At 46.2% G+C, this 26193-nt stretch overlaps 1 protein-coding gene across 2 annotated transcripts in view; it reads right to left on the bottom strand.

Moving 5' to 3' along the window:
* Nucleotides 1–25959, bottom strand: part of Suclg1 (succinate-CoA ligase GDP/ADP-forming subunit alpha) — a 32088-nt gene extending 6129 nt beyond the window's left edge. The window contains exons 1-7 of one of the 2 annotated variants that reach the window (XM_028855168.1): nt 25718–25959; nt 17174–17277; nt 12665–12781; nt 10790–11002; nt 10549–10606; nt 4769–4852; nt 3178–3329 (exon numbers count right to left, since the gene is read on the bottom strand). In XM_028855168.1, coding sequence (XP_028711001.1) covers nt 3178–3329; nt 4769–4852; nt 10549–10606; nt 10790–11002; nt 12665–12781; nt 17174–17277; nt 25718–25814 — 825 coding nt within the window. In that variant the 5' untranslated portion in view covers nt 25815–25959. Of the gene's footprint in view, nt 1–3177; nt 3330–4768; nt 4853–10548; nt 10607–10789; nt 11003–12664; nt 12782–17173; nt 17278–25678 lie in introns of both variants that reach the window. The other variant, XM_028855167.2, reaches the window with a different exon arrangement.
* Nucleotides 25960–26193: the final 234 nt, after the last annotated feature.

Below are 26193 nucleotides of genomic sequence, written 5' to 3'. Positions count from 1 at the left end.
TGCCTCTTACATGTGTCTATCACACACACAGCACACTGGCTGTTCACTTCTTCCCATGTTCTTCTACTAACAATGAGATCCCTGAACATCAAAGCCTCCCTCAGTTCCCTGAGCCCAGCAGCACTGCAGTGCCTGAGATGGAGAATACACAGCAAACAGGCCCCAGTCATTCATACATTCCTTTGCGGTCTTGCACAGACTATGGGAATCTCCTATTTGAGTGGTCTTAACTTCTACTTCCTCTGTTCCCTAATAGCCCCCCTAAAATGGCAATGCTACCGCACTAGGAAAAGATTATAAGCTTAGAATGCCAAACAAAATTATGCTCTGTCTCACTGACAAAGAGCCAATGGAGACTTCTGAAGTGGAGAAAAACAGAATTAGACAGCAGGAGGTGTGGAGAGAAATACAAAAAGCCTAGACACAAGGACCGAGGACTGGCGGTGGTGGCTCAGGGTACTCAGCACAGTCCAGGGTGACTGTCCCATCTTTCACAATCTGCCTGCTTCACCCTCCAGCAGACACTACTTATTACTTACTCCAAACCATGTATTATCTGTTTATATAACAAACACTTTGTCTTAAGCTGCTTAACCTTGAACCATGTAGAGATTAGGCTCTCAAATAAAAAAATAAATAAGTAAGACACAAACAAGCTCTGCAAAAACCAATCAGAAATAATAAATGAAACAAATGTGCATGCTTTCCACTAAACGTGTAAACTGGTTAAGGAATTCAGAGTTCAGACCTACACTTTAATGTTAATTTAACAGTGTGACATAGTATCTGATTTTTTTCTGAAGAGAGGTGAATTTTTACTTAAACGTTCAAACTTTTCTGAACTTAGGACAGCAGCTAACAATCCATCCTGCTCATTAATCAGCACTCATCAGGGCTTTCTATGGACTATGCCAAGGAGACCAGCACCCTAACATCCACAAGCAGCAAGCTGGCACATGCTAAGGGGCATGGACCTGAGGAGGTGTGTGTGGGGGGGGTCTGCAAGGAACTAGAACATGAGCCAAATGGGGCCTAGAGTCATACTTTCACCAGTGTGACACACACTTCAGTGGACAATTTAAAAGTAGAGATTTAATTTCCACTCATTGTTTCAGAGGGTTTGTTCAATCCATACTAGGCATGCTCTCCCACTATGATATGTGTGTGGCAGAGAAACGTGGTCTGCTGATGTCTCTGCAGCCAGTAAGCAGACAGAGCACGAAGGGGCTGGGGCAAAATAATGCCTCAAGGACTGGCCTCTAGTGACCTGCTTCCTCCCACTAGGTCCATCGCCTAAAGTTTCAGAACCTCCATAGTACTACCAGCAAGGGACCAAGCCCTCCACATGTGATTATACGGACACTTCAGCAGACCTGTGCCAAGGAGAAGACCAAAGGGGCAGCTAAGGAACACTCTCAACAGAAACAAGACTGCTGGGGAGGGGGGCTAGGGAGTGGAGGACAGGAGGGGAAGACGCAGAGGTGAGGGGCTAGCTGGGCCACAGCTATCCAAGTTAGAACTTCAGATCCCTACAGAAGATCAAGAACACTCAGAACAGGCCCCGGGAGCTCCTGAAAGCACAGGTAAGTGAAGGACACTGTGTACAGGACGCTGGTGACATTACTGGCTCCTTTAATGTGACCATATTCACGATTTCCCCTCTGGCATTTCCTTCATCCCCTCCTCAGGTCTTTCTTCCAAAAGCACTAAAGGGAGGTTATCTCCCCCTCTTTCATTTTTCACTTTATTGTGCATGAGGGTTTTTGTAGCAGATATCTTAGAAAGTCTTATTATTAAAATCAAACCCAGGGCCAGTTATTGGGGTGAAATGCTGGATGGTCAGAGAGACAGAACAAGCCACAGCTAACCTCACCTGGCCAACTTCTCAGCTGTTCTTGTTTCCTCAGACTGGAAGCCTCTGTGTCCTCATATCCCAATGGCTCTCAGCTGAACTGTGCTGCTAGAAGCCTGAAAGCTTAACCAGCCAAATGCTTAACCAGCCAAATGCTTCTAGTTTCTGGTCCTCACGCCTTATATACCTTTCTGCTTTCCACCACCACTCCCTGGGATTAAAGGCGTGATGAGTCCCCATGCCTGTCTGTATCCTTGAACACTTGGATTTCTGCCTCTGGAATGCTAGGATTAAAGGCGTGTGCCACCACTGCCTATCCTTTATTTTTAATATTGTGGCTTGCTCTGTCTCTGACCCCAGATAAGTTTATTAGCATGCACAATATTTGGGGGAACACAATACCACAGGTTTTGCCTGCTTGTATGCATGTTCATTAAGTTACGTGCCTGTACCTGTGGAGGCCAGAAGAGGGCACCAGATTCCCTAGAACTGGATTCACAGACAATTGAGAGCCACCGCATGGGAGTGGGGACCTGAACCCAGGTCCTCTGCAAGAGCAGCAAGTGCTCTTAACCTCTGAGCCACCTCTCCAGCCCCATCTCACCTCTCCTGCTTGGCCAGCTCTCAGACACATCTCCCAGAGCACAGCGGGGCTGGGGCAGTGGCCTCCTTCTGGCATTGTGGCATCCCTTCCCTCGCCCCTCACCTACCAAATCCCAACAGAGGAGCTAAACAGTATGTTGGCCTAGCAGCGCACTACTCCTTATTTAGTTAACTCTAAGGCAGAGGCAACAGGGAAGCCTTCCCCTGGAGGATACAGAAAGCCTTTTTTTCCTACCCAATCTTTGGTGCTAAGTCCTTTCTCCAAGCAAAGACTAAAGCTAGCAGGAGAGGGAAAAATCACAGAGAAGGCTATGTAAGAAATTCTCTTTAGAGGGCCAGCCTTGAAAAAGACAAAGGATATTTATTTCCCTTGGAATTTAGAGAAAGAACACCGGGGACCTTGGATTTAAGCCTCAAGTCAAGTGTGGGCTTTGACCCACGGCCTGAATTCTCTCCACTTAGCAGGAGGCTACACAGTGTGGTTGATGCCTGGGGAGAAGAGGCATGAAGAGCCGTAGAGAAGAACGTTATGGGAAGCAGAAGAAAGGATGAGCTAAGAATCTAGAATTTTCTGAGTGTTACAGAATAGAAAGCCTAGATTTAAAGTTAGCTTTCACGTTTTCTTGAGAAATTAATTCATGAAAAAATTAAAGATAATTTCTAAAACAAGCCCCAGGGTCAGTCAGTAGCAGAGACCTGTACTCTTCCAAACACAAACTTACTGAATTATGTTCCTTCAAGAATTCGGCAGCTTGTTCTTCAGCATGACCACCAATTTCACCAATCAGTATGATGCCTTCTGTGGCCGGATCTTTCAGGAAGATGTCAAGGCAATCAATAAAATTTGTCCCATTAAAGGGGTCACCTCCAATGCCTGAGAAGGGCAAAGGATGTCAGTATTAGTCAAAAATGTAAGGACAAACCATGGAACTTCTGTCAAAAAAACGTTCTAACTCAGTTTTCAGTCTCTATACCCTTTCTCTTTAATATCTTCAGACTGCAGCCTCACTCTTCACCATTCAAAGATCACAAAGCGGCACTTGTTTCTGTTTATAGAAACATATGTAAATGATCGTTTGCTGCCCGTCTTCACAAAACCACAATGAACAAATTTCTCTGCAGCGAGAAATCCTTGACAAGTGTGCTGCAGAGAAACTACTAAGCCTGGAGACACACTGTCAGTGAGCAACCGGGTGGGAGGTTCCCAGGCCCCGCAGATCCCAGGCTGGGGCATGGCAGAGCCTGCACACAGGGCATTGGAGAACTTGGAGAGCAGTGAAGCAAATGTCCTCTCCGCTCTGCCTGCCAATGCTGTAGTGTTTAAATTATAAACTTACAGAGGCTAGGGAGGCGTGGTCACCTCTCAGTCCATCTGTGAGAAGTGATGCTGAGAAAGGGCAACAGCGTTGACTACAGGCAGGCGTCAAGTCCTGGGCTCTGCTTCACAAGCATCAGACCTGTCCCTGGTGACTCCCAGCCCCCGTGAATGGCATTAGTACCCTCCATTTACAAGTGAAGAACTGAACCTCAAGAAGATGGAAACGGCAAGTCTGTTCAAAACCAGTTCTTCGTCTCCATTACACCAAATGATCTCATGCCTAATATTGTGTCCCGCAAATAGAACAGCTTGATTCATGTTTTCAATTTGAATTTATTTATTTAGAGTATAATAAAAATACTCCAGGGCTCTGTTTTGTCATTTTTATTATAAAAAGATATTTTTAAAAAGCTTTTAAGAGGTATTCTAAGGATCTGAAGATTTAAAAATGAGAAACTTGTCTAGTTTTTAGAAAAAAAAAAAAGACAGTTACTGTGTAAAAGCTGCTCTGACTTTTTTAAGTGTCAGAGAGTCCTGGGTGGCACCAAGGGAAGCACTAGGGCACATACCAGCCTCAACTTTGACTTTCTGCCCAGCAAGCTACACCTTTCAGCCTCAACTCAGAGGAGCCTCAGGGGTTGCCCAGGGAGAAACAGTGAGGCAAAGAATTCAATAGCTACAAAACATAAAATATAACTGTGATGACAGAATGCCAAATGTGAGGAGCCATTTCTTCACAGCAAATGAAATGAGTGATGCTTTGGGCACCACTCCCATCCACGGCCACCCGTCCTACAATGTGCACTCCTCAACCTAGAAATCCCATCTTTAAAAATGCAGAAAGCACCACACTTCAGCAAAGCAAATGTGAGATCCCAACATCTCCTTCCTAGAACGGCACCAAAGCCTCTTATAAACCCTCGGGTAAGTCCTTGTCCCCGGCTTGCTCCTTGAGGACACTGCACTCAAAGACCTGCGGTCAGGCACTCACTCACCAATGCACAAGGACTGCCCCAGGCCAACCTGGGTTGTTTGGTGAACTGCTTCGTAAGTCAGCGTGCCAGATCTGGACACAATACCTTCAAAGGAAGAGAAAACTATCAGATGGTGTGGATGAGTGACTGCCAGATACTAAGGAAACTAACACAGAACTGTAAAAAATTCTCATCTTGGTTTGCCACTTAGATCAACAGTATCTTCAAATGATGAAGACAAAAAAGAAAATATTTCATTAGTTATGGTAGTTTTATGATTATGAAACTAATGCCAAGACAAAGAAAACCTTAAAATCCCTCTTCTGAAACTTTACGGGGAGGAACTTGGTAGGCATAATCCTGTTTAGGGCAGTGGAACAGCCTGGCTTTAGGTACCCCAGCCACTAAAGCATAAAGACAGCATTAACTGTACTTACCAACATTATCCACCCTCCCTCCCCACAACTATTTCTTTAAGACTTTTCACACGGTACACAGGCATGCCCCCTCTGGACTCAGCTAGCCTCCCGATCAGCTTCCTTACTGCATCAAGTCTACAGTGAGAGCATCTAACTTCGCACCCAAGGTCTGTGGGAGGAGGGCAGCAGCAAGGGTCCAGTCGGGCTCACGGGGCTTGCCTGTGCTGCCCTGCACATCCCAAAGGCAGTTCGTGCATGCAGCAATCCATGCACTACTTACAACAACAGACACGAGATGCGGATATTCCTAATTCTATACAAGCTTAACTAACTGTAGTTGTTACAAAGTATTAACTTTTTTTTTTTTTTAAAGATTTATTTATTTATTATGTATACAGAAGAGGGCGCCAGATCTCATTACAGATGGTTGTGAGCCACCATGTGGTTGCTGGGAATTGAACTCAGGACCTCTGGAAGAGCAGTCGGTGCTCTTAACCTCTGAGCCATCTCTCCAGCCCGTATTAACTTTTTTAAATGTCAAATAAAAAGTATCAGAGCATTGGACAGCTCTAGTAAGTCCATGGGCTGCTGTCCTGAATCTCCTGCCTTGGGTAAGACTTTGTCCTAACAGTATGACCCTCCTATTAGGATTAGGAGAATTCTTGTCTGACTAAAACAAAGGCCATGACCAGGAGCTAAGTGCAGCTTCAGTGCAGCATGTTCAGTCTGTGTCTCTGCTGTCACGGTTTACTCACAGGCATGACATATGTGATCTACACAAAGACACCTCTGTGCCCTAAGGACTCAGGCACACAATACTGCAGATTCTCCATGTAAAACAGTCAAACTGGAAGCAAACATTCATGGCCCCCCAGCATGCCACCACGTTGTTCTTTTAGATGAGGTCTACACAGCTCCCTGCCAATGCTTCACCTTGTGGAGAACTCTGTATCAGCTCCCCAGCCCAGAACAACGCCTTCCCACAACCTTTGTTGCATTCTAAAAGGAGTCAAACCATACACCAGGGCTCACATGGGAGGTTTACTGGGGAAGGAGGAGGAGAAGGATAGAGAAGGGGGCAGAGATCAAAAGAGAGAGGGAGATCGAGAGAGAGAGAGAGAGAGAGAGAGAGAGAGAGAGAGAGAGAGAGAGGAGAGAGAGGGAGATCGAGAGAGAGAGAGAGAGAGGAGAGAGAGAGAGAGAGAGAGAGAGAGAGAGAGAGAGAGATCAAGAGATCGAGAAAGACGGAGAGACAGAGAGACAGGGGGTGGGCAAGGCCCACCTTTTATAAGGAAACAGGGCAAATGCTCACAGGGGGAGCTCTTAGTGGCTGCAGCTGAGGTCGATCCTGCCAGGACTCTAAGGGCAGGCCAGTAACAGATGTCTAAATGCTAGCAGCCCTGACATACTCCCTGAATGCATTTCCTTTATTTCCTTCTTCCAAAGAACTGAATTCTTCCTCGTTATCCTTCATGCTTCCCTACCTTTTCACGTTCATTTTGCTTAAACTGGAGTGTCTCACCTCCCCCATCTGACAAAATGCCAACTCTCCACCAAAAACACACAGGAAGCTTGAGTGCTGCTTTCCCACACAGGTCCTTCCGAGACTGCCCCAATGGGAAGGAGACGGATCTGCTTCTCTCCATCTCTTCTATAGCTAGCTCTTAACAGTGGGTGTCAAGAGAGGTTCTGCCTTACACTCCACAACATAACCCTAAGTATTCTCAGGTTAAGAACAACTTTCTGCACTAAATGGGTCATCACACAGCACAGCAGGAGAGCACACGGACTCCCCTCCCTGCTGAGGTCAGGGCTGGGTAACTATTTTGTTCTCTCTTGGTATTGTAACAAATTCTAGGAAGTATTAGCAGCAGACCAAAGAATATAAACACTACTTAAAGAGGCAACAGGTTGTACAGAGCAGACCGCACTTGAGCTCCTGCAACCTTACCAACTGCTGGCAGCCAGGCTGACAAGTTCCAAGAAGAAAGAAATCGACAAAAATTGTGATGTTGAATCTAACTCTACAGACTACACCATCAACAATGCCCTACGATGAAAACTATTTTTTGTAGCAGGAATCTTAACAGTTCTTATTAATAAAATCAAACCTGAGGCCAGTTATTGGGGTCAATGCTGGTAGATCAGAGAGACAGAACAAGCCACAGCTATCTCACCTTGCCAATTCCTCAGCTGGTCCTGTTTCCTCAGACTGGAAGCCTCTGTCCTCATCCAGAATGAATCCCAGCTGAACTGTGCTGCTTCAAAGCCTGAAGGCTTAACCAGCCAAATGCTTAACCAGCCAAATACTTGACCAGCCAAATGCTTAACCAGCCAAATGCTTCTAGTTTCTGGTCCTCGCACCTTATATACCTTTCTGCTTTCTACCACCACTCCCTGGGATTAAAGGTTTGCTTTCTGGGATTAAAGGCGTGATGAGTCACCAGCCTGTCTGTATCCTTGAACACTTGGATTTCTGCCTCTGGAATGCTAGGATTAAAGGCATGTGCCACCACTGCCTATCCTTTATTTTTAATATTGTGGCTGCTCTGTTTGACCCCAGATAAGTTTATTAGCATGCACAATATTTGGGGGAACACAATACCACAGTTCTTATTTAACGTTAACACTTATGGTCGGTCATAGGTAGAGATAAACAAACTGCCACCAGCTATGACTTTGGAAAAACAGTATAACTTAGTCAGTTAGCTGCAGAGAGTCTAAATTCAAGACTTAGCAGCACAGCTAACTTTGAATTGTGGGTTGGCCGTTGCCGTAAGGAACCAACCAAGTAACAGTACCATTTCCCAAGGCATTTTGAGAAAGTTTGTGACATCAATGCAAGCAAAGTAAGTCTCAGATGAAACACAGAAACAGTAATGGAAAGCTCGCTCTTCCCAAGTGCACCTCTTGGCCAGGAGTAAAGTTTGCCTTCACTTGGAACAATGGTCTCTTTTTCCCTTGCTTCTAAGGTTGGTCTCCAGAATGATGAACTTGCAGTCTGCTTTGCATGCTCTTTGATAGCTGTTGCTGTTTCTAATAATTTGGGGGCTCAGTTCATGAACCTACCTCACCAAAGGAGTGCCTCAGACCCCCTCCTAGGAGAAACACATCCTACCAGATCCTTTTTGGTGGCTCTTGGGGGCTAGGCCTCTGGCATTCTCCAAGTCAGCAAAAGAATCCAGATTTGGAAGTCTCTGGATAATATAGGAGAGTCCAAGGAAATTCCCAAGGGACCAGGACCACTCTGTGCACAGGCCAAAAGTAAGAAATGCTATGGAGACAGCAAAGTGGTCCTTCAGTGGTCAGGGTATCCTAGAAGTTCAGACTTGCCTTTGACATGAAACTCATTGCAAGAAACCTCCATAAAAGGGTTGAGCGCAAGATAATCCAGGATGGGAGAATAACCTAGGTTATTTTCAGTTCCCTCAGAGAACCTGGGAACCCTTCAGTCAGGTCTAGTAGAAGGAATGAAGACAGACAGACAGTCTTGTGAGATGGTTAAATCTGATTGCCTTAGAAGATGCTGTCCAGCAACTACTTTTCTAGTTAGGTAGACGTGTCACAGGCTACTAGTGTTTTAAATTAGGATTAGCTACTTTAACAAGTTGGTTTCCAAAGGTCTTAAATTCCTGCCAACACAGGAAGTCACAGATCTTCTGATCTCAGCCCACGTAATATTCAAGTGGGACAAAAGGAGGCCAAGCAACAACTTGTGCCTGTGGGCGGAGGAGAGGCTAAATCACACCCAGATGACAACGGTGGGTGTCCACAGTTACAGCTCATGTGACACCACATAGGACAGGTATCATGCTGACCTTTAGCTGATGCAACAGCTATCAAAGAGCATGCAAAGCCGACTGCAAGGTCATCGTTCTGAAGACTAACCTTAGAAGCAAAGGAAAACAGGAGTCCAATAGATGGAGGATCTTGTGAGCCCAACAAGAGATTCTCATGGACTTTGGGACATTTGGTAGCTTCATTCCTGCCAGGGGCCAAAGATGCCAGAAGTTTTGGGGGAGCTCTGATTTCTGATCTGGTTCCTGGATGATCCTTAGGATTACCTCTTTAGGGAGGTGGGAATTGTTAAAGCTGCAATGAAGGCGCTAAGAGAAAACCACTTCCAGTCAAGAGACAGACCCAACATTCCAATGGGGCCTGGAGACAGACCCAACATTCCAGTGGGGCCAGGTAAATCTCCAGGCCAATGAACCACCCCTAGGAAAGCAGGCTCACCCTAAATAATGCTAACAAAAGCCCACCGCAGGATTAGTTTCTTAGTTGACATCTTAAAGAATTTGAAGAAAAGAGTGTTTAAAGAAAAAAGAGGGATTCATAAGAAATGCCAAATATGAGTCTTTTCTATCAAATCCTGAAAAGTGTGTTAAGGGCAAGGAATTCTTTTATCTCTCCCACCTTGAAAAACTTTTATGTGAATGTTTTAGTCCTCCCCACCCAGAAATACCTTTGTTTTCAGGCCCATAGCTCTATTCCAGGACTCTGATGGCCTGGAGACCATCAGAATCTGATGACTTTCTTCTCTGGAGCGGTGACCCTCCCCTTTCCTTCCTCCTTCAATTCCTGTGTGCCAACTCTTTTCAGACTAGCCAACTAAGACTGTGAGGTGGGACCCCAACCAGGAAGGAAAGGACAGTCACCACCTGAGTTAGACTAAAAGCCAAATGCATGTCCTGTCTCTATGGGTCTGCTTTCCAAGTGCACACTCTTGATCAACAGTAAAGACCTGAGAAGGCACTCTTCAACATCAGTCATCAGGGACATAAAATAAAACCCAATGTGACACCATTTTATCCCCAAAAGAACAGGTTCACTGAAGACAAGAACACTGGAAGATGAGGGGCAACTGGGACTCTCCATTGACGAGAATTCAAAATGTCACAGTCATCTCCTAGAACTATCTGGAAACTTCTCTAAAAGTCTAACATACTTATGTTCTTGCCAATTTTGTCTAACAGAAATGAAAGTGTATCCACAGCAAGGCCTAGCTCCTACTGCTCAACCCTGCAAACAGCCCAAATGACCACTGAGACAGTGGATTAACAGTGGTCACACCGCATAAAGCAGACAGCTACTGAGCAAGAAGCTGCTATTCACCATGGACACAGACAACACAGAAGAACTCAGACTGAAGAGAAGAGGAGTCACGGCTCTCCTCCCCCAGATCATGATTGGTTCTACAGAATTACAACTAATTCTCAAACAGACCCATTATATTTAGGATCCATGACTGACTCACTGTAAGAATGAATTTGATCTATTACAGTCACACATTTATTTAGTCACAAATTCCCTGTGAGTTTTGAGTTTGGATGATGAAATTTTTATTTTTTAATCCATCAGAAAGTCACAAATTTTACTCACCTATTCTTCCTTTCTTGTGAATATGGCCAGGCATGATGCCAATTTTGCATTCTCCGGGCTAGAGGAAAGTAAATTGCAGTTTTCAGGAAAGTTTCAAAGAAAATTCTAACTCCAAAGTCTGTCTGTCTGTCTGTCACACACACACACACACACACACACACACACACACACACACACACACGCTTGAACTGACTCACAAAAGGCTAACCATGGGCTTCCCTCCTTCCTATCTGGCACTCACATTGATGATTCCAGGGCAGTTGGGCCCAATCAGCCTGGTCTTCCCCTGCCGCGTCAGCTTGTGTCTGACCCGCACCATGTCCTGCTGTGGGATACCTTCAGTAATGCACACAACCAAGGGAACTTCGGCGTCAATGGCTTCATCGATGGCAGCAGCGGCAAAAGCAGACGGCACATAAATGACAGAAGCTGTCGCTCCTGTTTTCTCTTTGGCCTGGAACGATAATCACAATCGGTTGAGTCATAAACTACACTCAACAGCCTGATCTGATGAAGGTCTAGGAAAGGGTCACGGGCAGGCTCCCCTCATCCCCCATTCTGCATGCCAGGACATGGTCAGACTCCTTCTGTCCCCTTTGAATGTCACTGTGAATGAAAAGGTTCTACACATCTCAGCCCACAAAGGACAGTAACCCTGAGAGCACTGGCTGATGTCCACCTGTGTCCTCTTCTCCCTGAGGCCACGCAGAGCCTCACTGTTCCTCCCCAGACTCGCTAACAAGAGCCGGTGCCGCCTACCCAGCTTCAAACTCTGCACCTCCCTAGAAGAGCCAGGGAACCCAAGTGCTCAGAACTTGGCTTTCAAGCATGTATTTTAAATCTATGGTAAATATTACTGACAAACAGTAAAAGTAGACTGTTCCTTTTTATACAGATTTAGTGTGCCTGTGTGCATACAAGTGTGTGTGTGTGTGTGTGTGTGTGTGTGTGTGTGTGTGTGTGTGTATGCGTGCATGCCCTCAGGTGCCCTCAGAGGTCAGAAGAGGATGTTGGATCCCCTGGAGCTTGAGTTATAGGCAGTTGTCAGGAGTCCAGGTGGGTGCTGGGAAGTAACCAAACTTAGGTCTTCTAGAAGAGCAGCAAGTGCTCTCAATCTCACCCTGAGCCACTGCTCCAGTGCCTAAGTGTTCTTACCTGACATTTTACTTAAAGCATTCTTACTAGAAATCAACAAATCAAACCAAGTGCAGATACATATATGGCCACACAGTAAGAATGTAGGTAAAATAAGCATTAAGTTTACAGGGTGTCAATCTGACCACTGTTCTATGGTCATGACCTGATCCATATATGACCTCTGTACATATGCATTCTTCTACTCATCATTTTATTTTGTTTTCGTTTTTTCTGAGACAGGGTCTCTCTAAGCAGCACTGGCTGTCCTGGAACTCACTATATAGACCAGTCTGGCTTCAACTCACAGAGCTCCACCTGTCTCTGCTGGGATTAAAGGCGTGCGTGAGCCCAACTCTCCATCCACCTTTCTGTGTGGCCAGGCCTCCTTGTCTACTGGAAGTCTTGTAGCCACAGAGGCTACAGAGCTATGAACGCAAGAGCAGTGGCTGTTCCACAGCAGTCCTGTGAAGGCTCTGCACAGGAATCCGTAAGCTTTCAGGGTACTCCTGACCCAGAGTATCCCAGTCTACAGATGAAGATGCTGAAGCCCGGGGGAGGGGCCCAGAAGGCCTCACCTCTCCCTGAAAGCTAACAGCAGGAAGGGGAGTCGTTCTCTTCAATGCCGTAGCCACTGATAAGGTACCCTTGCTCCAGTAGGCAGCCTCCAGTCCAGGCTCAGGCAAGCTTCTCCAATGAACTCAGCAGGCCGCACACACGAAGACGCAAGGGAGGAAAGAGATTCCTTGGGAGGAAGGGCTGGTCCAGTAAGAATGAAGAATAGGGCACAAGAATAACCAAATGGGGCACACCACAGCTTTAGCAAAACTCATGTACTGGATCGTACCGGCATTGCACTTTCTCTAGGTTACCGGACAGACACCAAGTAACTCTCCCAAAAGGCACAGTTAAGACCTCTGCCCACAGAATGCCGGTCTTTCCCTGCTGTTTTTTCTCCACAAACCCAGAAGCCATTACTTACTTCCTTCACAGTATTAAAGACGGGCAAGCCCAGGTGTGTCTTGCCGCCCTTCCCTGGCGTGGTTCCTCCCACGATTTTGGTGCCGTAATCCAAAGCCTGCTGGCTGTGAAAGGTACCCTGTGAGGAAAAGCACAAGACCCATGAATAAGGCAGAAGACAGCTGAGAAGCAAAGGCGATCTCAGCAACTTGGGAAAGAAACCCAAACACTAAGTGTTCCCAGGCAACAGCCCAGTCCAGCACTCTCGCCCACTTAGTGAGCTCTGCTGTCAGCACTGCAGTAAACTGGCTTCTCAAAGCCAGAAGAGCCGCGGAGAGCCCTTCCTATTCCCTGCTGGAACTGGCTGCTGATCTGAGACACCCTGTTGCTTGCTTAGAAGGTCATTCCATTTCCCCACCCTCGTCTCTTTGCGGCCCACTTTACCAACTGCAAACCCATGATGGATCATTGCATTTGTCCAACCATGGCCTTTTCACTTTTTTTTTTTTTTTGGGGGGGGGGAGGTTCGAGACAGGGTTTCTCTGTGTAGCTTTGCACCTTTCCTGGGAGTCACTTAGTAGCTCAGTATGGCCTCGAACTCAGAGATCCGCCTGGCTCTGCCTCCCTTAAATTACATATATAGCAAAAGCACAACTTGGTTTAATCTAATTCACCACTACCCACCATCTCTCTCTCTCTCTTTCCCTCCCTCTCTCTCTCTCTCTCTCTCTCTCTCTCTCTCTCTCTCACACACACACACACACACACACACACACACACACACACACACACGCACCTAAATAGTAACTAGAGAAAACCCAAGGCTGTGCTAACTGGTCTTACTTTAATTAAGGATCAGTCAACCCACGGGGAGTCTTTCAGACTTCCCTGCCACTTCCTGCATTCCCAGTAACTCACTTTCTGTGACAGCCTTCCTGGGTTTGGGGACACCATCCTGCAGGGTATTTAACAGTATTCCCAGACTCTTCCCACAACATGCCATACCACACATACACACCAAAATCCACCAAGTTGTAACAAGCACAATGGCTCCAGAGATTGGAAGAATCTTTCCCACTAACATCCAGGCCTCTGTTGTATCCTGTTCCCTTCTCTCTTTCTCTTTTCCATCTCAGCTCATGACTTTTGTGAAGCCACCCTTCCCAAGGCAGCAGTAGAATCTACATGGTGACCCTTGCCATTCACACTCCTCACACAACTCGCCAAGACCTCTGCCTGTAGTCACACACTCATCTGCCTACGTAACGTCTCTACCTACAGAGCTGGTAGGTATCTCTGACTGAACATACCTCCAACTGAGTTCCTGATTACCCTCTTCTCGATCTGCTCCATCTGTGGATGACTCCACTCCCACAGACATTCAGACTAAAAGTATGACATCACACAAATCCTTCTCCCTCTTAAACCCCGAATTTAGAGCCATTAGTAAATCTCACCACTGTATCCTGAAAACAGCCAGTCTCTCTCCTACCTTTTGCTGAGAAGTGTGATGGCTGACATCACCTCAACTCCCAGAAGCTTATTTTCCTTGCTCCCTTTGAATCTGTTCCCCATGGCACCAAGAGTTATCCTATAAAACCTAAGAAAAATCATCCCATCTCTTTCTAGCTCACTAACTATGAAAGTCAACACACCGTGTGTCCTCACAGCAGAGCCCATACCTGTCAGTCCTCATTTACTGTCTGCCGTGAAGATCTGACTGCAGCATCCACATGGCAGGCGTGAGCCTGCCTGAAGGACTTGCTGTGTACCCTGCATAAAGCCTCCCCCTCCCTGATTCGTATGGCATCTCCGTGATTCGTTCACATATCTCCTCTGGATCCTGGACCTGTCTGCAAACCTTCCCTGACCACAAATCATCTTCTCCCCGACACCAGCCACCTGACGCCACACACATAACAGACACTCTTTCTCCTTTCCCTGGCCTGTTCCTCCACAGTGATTATACTTTCTAGTGCACCACATAATTCAGTCATGGATTTTGTTGATGTATTTCCTCCTCCCAGCTGAGAGGTACACTCCATGAAGACAGTGACTGCTGTCTACTGTGCTTATTCTAATATGGCACCTAATTCAACACATTACGTACAGCAGACACTCAACAACGACCAGTCAACAGTGACAGGTCTATGTGACAGGGACCTAAGAGTGCTGAGTCAACTACTTAAGTTCGGAATAAAAATTGTGACTTTACGAACTTTAGAAGCTTTTCAATTAAACTTCTCTTTACACTCGCGAACTCAGCCTAAGCAAATGGAACAGCTAGTCTGAAGCCAGTGATGGAGTTTTAGAAAGAGCCACAGGTCAGTGCTCTGCACTCTCTTCCTAAACAGTGCTATTCCCTGTGTGGTCTACAGACCAACTGATCAAGAGTGAAAAATGAGCAAGACAGAAGGAAAAGAAAAAGACCCCGGAACAGAAAGGATGACAAAAGTCTAATTTAAAAAAAATGTTTGCAAGCATGACAGTGTGACACTATTGTGACGTTTACTATGTTTCACCAAAGTATTGATTCACTTTAGATCAGAAGGTCAAAACCAACACCCTAACAGATCCTTTAATGCTGACTCTGAGAAGCAATGGCCTCCACTACACTGCCGGTCATATTTTTAGTCCCACTGTGCTAGGAAATAAAATCAGTGCTCCCAAGCAAAATAAGCTTTTTCCATACAGTTTTCATGCTAACACCAGCCAGTCCCAGTGTAGAACAGGAACATTTCTGCAGCTCATAAGAGCCAGTAAAGAATCCTACAGCACTCACTGGGAGTGTGCATAGCTAGAATCCACTCTAACATACAGACATTCCTCGTTTACATAAACAAGGTGTGCACTGAGAAAAAAAAACTACCGCGATAAACTACAAGCTTCTGTGGCACTTAGTTCAACAGTCAGTCAAAACAAAAAACAACCAAAATAACTGAGACCATTAAGAGTCACAATTACTAAAACTGCAAACACAGGGGAAGTGAAAAGACCCCAAAACCAACACTTAGAAGGCAGAGGTAGTCAGATCTCCATGAGTTCAAAGCCAGCTGATGGACACATCGAGTTCCAGGCCAGCCAGGGCTTCAAAGTGAGGCTCTGTCTCAAAAAAAGGAAGGAAGGAAGGAAGGAAGGAAGGAAGGAAGGAAGGAAGGAAGGAAGGAAGGAAGGAAGGAAGGAAGGAAGGAAGGAAGGAAGGAAGGAAGGAAGGAATGCCGGCCAACCCAGCATTCAAAGACTTACACAAATCATTACCTAATTTAGGAAGCAGGGTCAGTTCCAAATAGTGCTTACATATGGAACACAGCTCTTACAAAGGTATCAGAGGTTCAAGTGTCACAAGAATAGCATATAAAGTTCAAGAAAAAACAAACAAGCATAATGAACCCCCTCAAGAATTTGATTATATGCTATATAACATACCCAGAATTAGACTACACTTGGAAGGAAGGTGGAGAGTCACGCCTCCTTCCCTCGGGATGTGTCTATCTTACTTTTGAGGATGTCTGTATGTGGACATGATATTTGTAACTCCTGGCTGGCCTTCCACCGTCCAGATTAAGGCTTGGCAATCTGGTCTGTGAGATTGTGCCCACATCTACTTTTGTAAATTACATTGTTTAGAACAATTCTACAGTAAAAATGCTGTAAAACATGTACTATATACATACAAAATACTTGTACATGTGTTTTTAAAATGAGACACACAGACCACAGAAATAAGTCAGAACAGCAAACACAACCCTGCCCTTTCCAGGATACCTCTTCACTGACAACACCTACACAGCTTTTTCTAAAGCGAGAAAGAAATACCCAAGTTTACCATCTCCTTCCTCAGACAGAAAACTGGGGGACCTGTATTTGTCATCTGGAAGGACACATGCCAACTGAACAGAGGATTCCTGGGGAGCAGAACGGATGGAAAGAGGGAAAGGAGACTCTTGTGATGGTTCAATTGCAGAATCAAATCATAGGTGCATTTCAACTGACGCAAATTCTGTCACAGGTAGAGGGAGGACTATGTGAACAGAAAAGAATGAAAACCAATACTTAAGAGCAAGTTTGCCCACTGGCTTCTTCAAAGACCACTTGCCCCAGAGAGAGAGCCCCAGGGGAAAGTCACCTGCTGGGTCATCTGCCCACACTTGCCAGGAGCCTGTCTGGGTTTGTGTGTTTCTCCACACTGAGGTGCGAATTCCATGGTTAACACGAGTTTTCCTTTCCTATTACCTGGTACTCACAGGAACAGTGACCTCCCACAGCACTGGAGGAAAACCAGGGGTACTTGCTAAAAGACAGGGAGTCCCCGACACGACACTGCCATTCCTCTGCATGCCTGAGCTGATTTTAAACGCAGTCACCATCCTACAGGCTTGCGACACCACCTGCCTTCCTCCTAACACACAGCCCCTTTTGAGTGGTGTAGTTCTGTGCCAATCATATACAACTATTTTTATGCTATTAAAAGTAGAAAATAATTTTTTACATCTTTAGTCTGCACTTCAAATAAAAATGTAGATGCACATACCTGCTTGCCAGTGAATCCCTGGCAAATAACCTTCGTATTTTTATCGATATAGATGTGTTTCCGGGAAGCTGTATAAGACCCATGCCGTATCCCATTCTGCTGCACTGAGAAGAAAAGAAAATATGGCACATTATAATTATCCCACACTTTTGAACCATGAGTTAAATTTAATAACCCAAATTTTTAAAAGGAGAAATCTTCTAACACAAGAGCAATGCTGTGACCACTTCTTAATTGAGACAGGTGCACCCCAGACACAAAATAGAAAAACAAACACAGGAGCCTGTTCCTTGTGACCAAGAAGCACAATCTTCTAGTACTTTCTGAACCGAGAAAGAAAAGCTGAAATTTGTAATTTTCATTCCCAAGGGAACCTGAGATTCAAATTTAAGGGTCTCAATTAAACCCTGCAATCACTCCTACTCATGCTCACTACATGCAGCACCCCACTCCGGCATGGGTCACAGCACCTGTGAACACCGGAGACCTAGGAGGCACACTTTAGGAATGTAAGAGCTACCGAATTCCTCGGCAAGAGCAATGCAGGAAATGCTAAGTCGTAGGATAAATCTGCCTAAAATACAACCCAAGATCACTTGGCTTGTTCCCTTCTGATGTAGGATCCCAAAGCATACATATTAAACAGAGAAAATAAAATGAGTTCCAAAGTAGATGAGAAGAGAAATATGAAAACAAACCAACAAAAAGCCACATTCCTAGGCTATGATTGGCAACCCACCTCAAGGGAGACTGAGGAAGTCTAGTAGTTACTATAACCCACCCCTAATTCAGAACTCAGTGCAAAGAAGAGCACGTGACTCACAATTATGAGTTGCCCTCTAAACCTTCACAGAGCCTCTTAGCCTGTCTTCTCTATGGCCCATCTCTATCTACCTCTTCAAAGCAGCCGGGCCTTCTCCCAACTCAGAGGAGCGTGTGAAAGCTAGCTCCAGAACAGACCTGTCTCCTCAGGCATTTCTCAGAGCCTAGCCCACAATTTCCTACTTCCTAGTCTTCAGACCTCAGGTGCACAACTGGAGAGGCACCCACTAGAAGAGGTGTCTGGAGACCCAGTCCTCTAGGGAAGAAACCCTCTGCGGAAGAAGTGCTCTGCATGCACACACACAGCTGCACCGAATGCACACACAGCCGCACCGCATGTACACACACAGCTGCACCACATGCACACACAGCTGCATCCCATGCACACACACAGCTGCACCACATGCACACACACAGCTGTACCACATGCACACACAGCTGCACTGCACATACACACAGCTGCACCACATGCACACACACAGCTGCATCCCATGCACACAGACAGTGCACACACTGTAACACAGCGCACCATGCAACACACAGCTGCATCCCATGCACACACACAGCTGCACCACATGCACACACACAGCTGTACCACATGCACACACACAGCTGTACCGCATGTACACACACAGCTGCACCGCATGTACACACACAGCTGCATCCCATGCACACAGACAGCTGTACCACGTGTACACACACAGCTGCACTGCACATACACACAGCTGCACCACATGCACACACACAGCTGCATCCCATGCACACACACAGCTGCACCACATGCACACAGACAGCTGTACCACATGCACACACACAGCAGCACCGCATGCACACAGACAGCTGTACCGCATGTACACACACAGCTGCACCGCATGTACACACACAGCTGCATCCCATGCACACAGACAGCTGCACCACGTGTACACACACAGCTGCACTGCACATACACACACAGTTGTATGTACAAAGACAGTTGCACTGCATGTACAGACAGCTGCACCCCTGGACCAGACTATGCTGAACAACGGGCTGTGAGGGCGCGCTGCAGCCACGTCCTGGCTCAGGAACAGCCAAGCACCTGACCTGAGCCAAGAGATCGCATGACAGGGACTCAGGGCCTGCAAGGCTGACCCCACTGCACTGTGCAGCAGAGCCGGGGATGTTACTCAGATCATTTTTGCCCTTAGTTCCAGATTTACTAATAAAGATCACAAACAAGAAACACAACTGATGACAGAGGCAGAGCAACTCCCAATGAGATACCGACCTTCACTGACAGAGAAAACGAACACCCTAGATCAACCAGCAGGCCTGCAGGGAGGCCTGAGGTTGGCCATGATTACGCTGATGGTGAGAGCTATGAAGGCCACAACCTGGGCCATCTCCAGAGGCTCCAACACTGGCCAGGGGAGCCTTGGTACTGTTCCCAGAAGCAGCTGAAATCACTCTCAGGAGCCAGACAGGCCTGGGCTAGTGCTCATGCTCCGCTGGTTTCCAGCAGTGCAAACTAGGGCATTGCTTTGGATCTCCTTAGCCTTAGTGTTCCCATCTGTAAATGGGCTAACAGCTTCGTGCAGGAAGGGTGTGGTGTTACCATGAAATGATACCTGTAGACAAGGCAGCAGAGTGCCTGGTACATTCCTGAACCCTACATGGGCACAAAGGTAAATCTTCCCCTAAAACAGTGGTTCTCATCCTGTGGGTCGAGACCCTTTTGGGTGAGTCAAACGACCCTTTCACAGGGGTTGCCTAAGACCACTGGAAAGCATAGACATTTGCATCACGATTCATAACAGTAGCAAAATTACAGTTATGAAGTCGCAACAAAAATAATTTTAAGGTTGAATGAAGGTCACCAAAACATGAGGAGCTGTATTAAAGGGTCACAGCATTAGGAAGGTTGAGAACCACTGCCCTAACGAGAAAATATAAGGTTCACACTTTAAAATCAAGTAAGTCCAGCCATATATACTTTCTATGTACATAAGAAAGAAAGAGCCGGGCTGTGGTGGTGCACACCTTTAATCTCAGCACTCAGGAGGCAGAGGCAGACGGATCTCTGTGAGTTCGAGGCCTGCCTGGGCTACAGAGTGAGTTCCAGGAAAGGCTCCAAAGCTACACTGAGAAACTCTGTCTTGAAAAACCAAAAAAAAGAAAAAAAGGGAGGGAGGGAGGGAGGGAGGGAGGGGGAGGGGGGGAGGGAGGAGGGAGGGGGAGGGAGGAGGAGGGGAGAGAGAGAGAGAGACAGAAAGAAAGAAAGAAAGAAAGAAAGAAAGAAAGAAAGAAAGAAAGAAAGAAAGAAAGAAAGAAAGAAAGAAAGAAAGAAAGAGATTATCATCTGCGTGGGAGGTCGGAGAGGAGCTCTGTAAAGTCAGTTCTCGCCTTCCACCATTTGCAGGTTCCAGAGACGGAGCTGAGGTCGTCAGACTTGTGTGGAAAGTGCTTTTCCCAGAGCCATCTCAGCAGTCCGCCCTCATGCACGTTCTACACACAAATAAACCTCTGTGTAGACTCGCTGTGAGCATTCACAGACAAACTGCGTCTCTCTTCACAGAGGAGCATCTGTACGGGGACGGTGTGAGATTAAGAAGTTTACTCACAGCATGTGGAACACTGGCTAGGGTACAGCATGTGGAGCATCACTAACCATTACCTCCTCACTATCATCACATCACTGCTGCGGAGTGAGCAGAGCAAACCACTGGAAGAAATCAGTGTGGCAGCTTCCACCAGGGGCTGAAGCTCTTGAGTGCTTAAGACTCAGTCCTACCCAGAGGCCTCCGCGGTCTGTAGTAGAACCAAATGCTAGGCGAAGAAGCACAGAACTATCAAAGGACAAACTGAAAGAAGATGCTAACTAAAGGAAAGGGACTGCGTGCTGAGAAAGATGCTTTCCACAGTGCAGATGGGTTTGTCAGTCAGTCCAGAGTCAGTCAGTCCTAGCTGCTATAGAGAGGTAGCAACTGTATTATAAGATGGCCGGTGCTATTAATGCTGCAATATATAAGCAAAGAGCACCTGCCAAGTGGAACAAACCATGCCTCTTATGACGAGTACACCCCCATCCAGTAACCCGACTCTGTTTATGAAAAGACTCAGCTCAACCCTGGACACTGTCCCTGTTCCTCCTTCACTGATGTGTCTGTACTCACAAATTCAACAAACGTAAACTTTAACTGTACTGGCCCACCTGCCCCGGATTTAACAAAGTAACTGACTTTTAACAAAGTAACGAATTACAAAGAAAAGCAGTTTGTGCAGCTCACACTTAAGCAGTGGTTCTGATCGCAACCCCTTTGGGGGTCAAACCACCCTTTAATAGGGGTCACATATCAGCTATCCTACATGTCAAATATTTACATTACAAGTCATAACCGTAGCAAAATTACAGTGATGAAGTCACAAGGGAAATAACTTTATGGTGAGGAGCTGAGGACCACTATTTGGGGGCAGCCTTGTCTGTTTGCCTCTGGTAAGGTCTCCTTTCCTTTGCCTGTACGGGACACGGCAGAACAGCAAGGGGAGAGCAGGACCCCAAGGTGCTGGCCAAGCACATGGGACAGCCAGGCTTGGCAACTCGCTCTCAGGAGCAACTCAGACAGACTAACAGACACCTCTTCTAGGCACGATGATCTCAGTGACCGAACCACCTTCCATACTCACTTTACCACACTGGAGATTCCTGGCATGTCAACTCTTGGGGGACCCTCAAACCTGCCCCAATCATGAATTATATTTGCAAAATACAAGTATAGTGGTCCCCACATGAGGAAACTGTGTTGTGTGACAAAACTTCCTGGGGAGACGCAACTCACATGTCTACTTACCCCAGACAGGGAGCCCAGGACAGACTAAAGTACAGATACCAACAAAATGCAACTTGGTGGACCAGTAAGTTTTACTGCGGTTACTCACAGGGGTGTGGGTGAGGGGCTACTGACAGGAGCAGAAATGTCTCAAAGACAGCTGCACCACCAAAGCCCACCCAGCATGGGTGACAGCTCCCAAAGCTGGGGACCTGGAGTGCTCTGCACAGCCTGCCAGCAGGGAACACTCCACAGGGAGGAGTCTCCTTTCCCAGTGCCTCAGCCCGTCTAAACCTCTTCCAAGCAGCCTGGCTGCTTTCTGGTGGTCTGGTCTGAGAGACTTTGCTGCTTTGCTTGTCTGACAGTCCTCTTTGTAGCTTAGCTTCCTTCTGACTGAGTGGGAGGCTCAGCTTTTATTGCTTACTCTGACAGGGAGGGGCCTAGTGAATCTGGTCAGCTTTAGGGACTTCCTGAAGCTATTTTGTGTTCTTTACCTTCCTGCTTAAGGAGCTTTCCTGCAGGATGGTGTTTTAATGGCAGAGGAAACTGTTACACAACAGACCTACAATATATGGGAGTACCTTAGCAGCTGCTTGCCCCAAACCCCAAATACAAAACTGTATATTCACTTACATTGATGATACATTCAATACTATTGGCTTAGTTGATCATAAGTACCATGTTTCATAAAATAAGCACTCTCATTTTTAAGTACTAAGTAAAAATAGGAAGGAAATAATGTGTTCAATGTTTTATAATGTATCAACAATGAGAAGACATTCCAGTTTTAAAAATACTATAAAGTAAAAATCAATAAATGGGTTTAACACAATAACTGGGTATCTACCCTGTGGCAAGCTCAAATTATTCTCCTATACCTAGGAGAAATCCTTTTAAACTTCAGAGTTATCATGAAGCAACTTTGAGGCCAGAAAATCAAGTTACTTTTCTCAGGGCTACATCAAGGCATTTGGATACAGACTTCTATTTCTGAAATAAAGGTTTAGTTCTTGGATACAAATGGGCAACAGAGACTAGAAATGGAGAGATCACTGTTGAGCGTCTCTTTCCAAATGCTTCTCTGAGTCTACACACAAGCCTGTGTAACTTGGCAAAGACATGAGAAGGGCAAATAGCACCTGTGAGCAGATAGATCCTGGAGAGTGCCAAAACTCCTGCTTCTAACAAGGGAGTTCAAGCTTCCCAAGGCACACCTTAGTGAGAAGACACTACAGTGTGCCAGCAGACATGGATTCCGGGGTTCCTTGAACACCATCTGGGAAATTCTCTGGGTTTGTTTCCTCATTTGCCAAACAAAAACGGTAGAACTAACTGGATTGTAAGATCTACTTCCTGACATCAAAATACCGTAATTCTAAGGATCAAAATAATACCTGCTCTTATTAACTATTCTGGAAAAATGTGATTTACAGAAACTCCTGATTGATATTTCAAAAGACCCTACCACACTTCAAGTTTCTTTTAAAACTTCATTTCAACCTCAATGGTGCGTATAAAACTCTTACACATTCTCATCAGAAATTATTCTCATTTTCCATTTATCTAATCCTCCCTACATCAACAGGATTCTTCCCCTTCTTTCATAAGTCAAAAAAGTGTGGGAGGGTGGGCAGCTGAGCAATTTCTGAATTGTCCTCCAACGGGGCCCTGTAGCACCTAGGGCTGTTTGTCTTTTTTAACTTAAATCAACATTACAAAACTTGGGACCTCAACACATCATGTGCCAACAGCTAAAATTTAAGGGAGGGGTGGGTGGGATTCTTTATCATTTCTAGTTATTTTAACCTAAGAGCATAAGTAATTTGTGACTTTCTAGAAGGAGGAAAGGAGGAGGGGGAGGAGGAGGAAGAAGCAGTAGCAGCAGCTTGCAAGACAATGTGGCCACTTCAGTGGCTTGGAAATATGGCTGGTGTGAGAGGATTCTGAGGTCTGCCAACTTAGAGGTTTTTAACCATTAAACACAGTCCTTTGTAACCTTAGTACTAATACAAAAACACCCTAGTTTAGATCTCAGACCCCTCAAAGCTTTAATAATATAACTCAGCTCCAAGATGACTCTAGCAACACAAAGCTAAGTAAGTAGATTTTAGGCTTTCAGTGTTGGGAATCTAGGAAGAAAGAAAGTCCTTTACTTCTCTGGGGTGAGGACTGCCAAGTTTTGCTAAAAAATGAACTTAAAAAACCAGATCATCTGGACATGCTTCTTCTGGAGACACTTCTATTAAGAAACAGACCTTCTGTCTGCTCTAAAAGAGGCCAGTCTCTTTTAGAGGCTTGGACCAGCAAGACCTGAGCAGAGAAAGACACCAGTGTGGTGTGTGGTGAGCCACTCTTTGCTGGGTGTTCCCATCAAACTGGCTCAAGTCTGGTCTTCCACATCTTAACCCACAAACAATTCCAATTAAGCTGGATTAGGCCCATACCCAACACACTTGTGTTCAAACTCTACTGACCACAGTGATTACTAGGACAACTAATCCCTTTCTTCCCTTCTAACTAGAACACATTCAAGCATCCTTTCACCATTCAAGAAAGAGCTCCAGAAAACTTTCCCCAAATAAACTCAACTCTTTTCCATTTGGCAAAGCCTTTGTCCTCAAACGATTTGGCAATGACGTATAGCTACTAGGGGCACACTTATCCTTGAACACTTTTAGGATACTCAAAAGAACTAAGTCTCACTCACTATTTGATGCAAGAAGAAGCAGAAACAAAATATGTTAACAATGAATAGACTGTTACTTGAGCATCTATTCACAGGTTGTAAACTGACTCACTTATTCTGCACAATGAAACCAAATCACTCATCACTTTTTAACATCTCTTAAATTTGGATGTGTCTGATAGCCAATTGCTCATCACAATTTTAATTGGCAATCATTTCTCCTGTTAGTAACAGGCAGGACAATGCTGCACTTCACAAACCACGCTCTCTCAGGCTCATTGCAATATGGTTCTATTTTCATGTGACTGGAAACATGACTTGAGAAATCTTTTTTTTTTTTTTAATTTGGTTGATTGGTTTTTGTTTGTTTTGTTTTGTTTTCTAGACATGGTTTCTCTATGTTCACAGCTCTGGCTGTCTTGGAACTTCACTCTGTAGACCTGGCTGGCCTCAAACTCACAAAGATCCACCTGCCTCTGCCTCCCGAGTGGGATTACAAGCATGGACCACCACCTCCGGTGAGAAATTATTTTTTTAAAGGACTATTATACAAGTATGAATGGATTAGAGAGACTACAAACACGCCGTGAACGATTCCAAGGTTGTGCCCTAACATACCTAACACAGAGACTTTGGACGCAGCAATAATTTTCAAGAGTCAGCATTACTGAAAGAGTAGCAACCCCGGGAGATTAGTTCTCAGAAACCGAGGTGTTCACAGAGCCTAGTGAAAAACACATTAGTGATCAAAGTGCCTGCCAAACCAGCTTCTACGCGCCCACAGGGTCATGCTGGCTCTGGTTGCTGAAACCGCCTTTCCGTCGGCCCTACCGCACCACGTAACTGTTAACTCCAAGTGCAGGACCCTTTGGTACAGGGTTATAGCCTCTTCAACCCTGGCTCACTGTCCCAGCAGGGTTGATCCCGGACCTCTTCACCCTTGGCTCTAAGTAAGGGCCAACCTAGACGCCACCTCCACCCCGCCACTTGTCACGGTAGGAGCTGGAATACGTTCCCGGATCTGCAGGATGCCCTGCCCCGAATCCGGCCTCGACCGATCCACCGCCCCATCGGACAAAGTCCCCTCCACCCGCAAGGAGCTGCCACTGGGGTCTGGCCCGGTGGCTCCCTCCCGAGGGCCCGCCTGGAAGAGCTCGGCCGCGGCCTGAGCCAGGACGTGGAGCCGGAGACCTGCAGAAGCCTGGAGGAGAGAGCCCGGGCACGACTCACGGAGGAAGGTACGCGACAGCAGGCGGGCGGCGGCGAGGCCGTTGCTGCCGGAGACCATGGTGGCAGTGGCAACTGCAGCACCTAGTGCTGCGGTCATTCCCCCAATGACACTCCCAGGCCCCCGGGACCTAGCACGGAGCTTTGCTCGCGGAGAAAGGTGTCTAGAATAGGAGCCTGAATGAATTGCTCTCCTCAAAGCCTCTTCTGGGACGGTGATAGTCACGGGAGGGAAAGAAAAGGACGAATGCGTTTTGAAAAGCAGATCGTAACTCAGTTCTTCTCGAAATGTGCATTCGGGTAACCATAAGCATAACGGCAATGTTGAGGACGTCCCATGCGAGGCCCGGTCGGCGCGTGGTATTGTGGGAAATGTATTTTTCCAGTAGGCGGCATGCGGAAAGGGAACTGGTAGGATGCGGCTTGAACTCTGGCGTGCGCACAGGGCGAAAACGGTAACAAAACAGTGAGGGGAGGAG

Source organism: Peromyscus leucopus, chromosome 3, assembly GCF_004664715.2.
Source record: "Peromyscus leucopus breed LL Stock chromosome 3, UCI_PerLeu_2.1, whole genome shotgun sequence".
Taxonomy (NCBI): domain Eukaryota; kingdom Metazoa; phylum Chordata; class Mammalia; order Rodentia; family Cricetidae; genus Peromyscus; species Peromyscus leucopus.
Note: the sequence above shows the minus strand (reverse complement) of the source record. Positions and strands in the feature narration are given on the sequence as shown.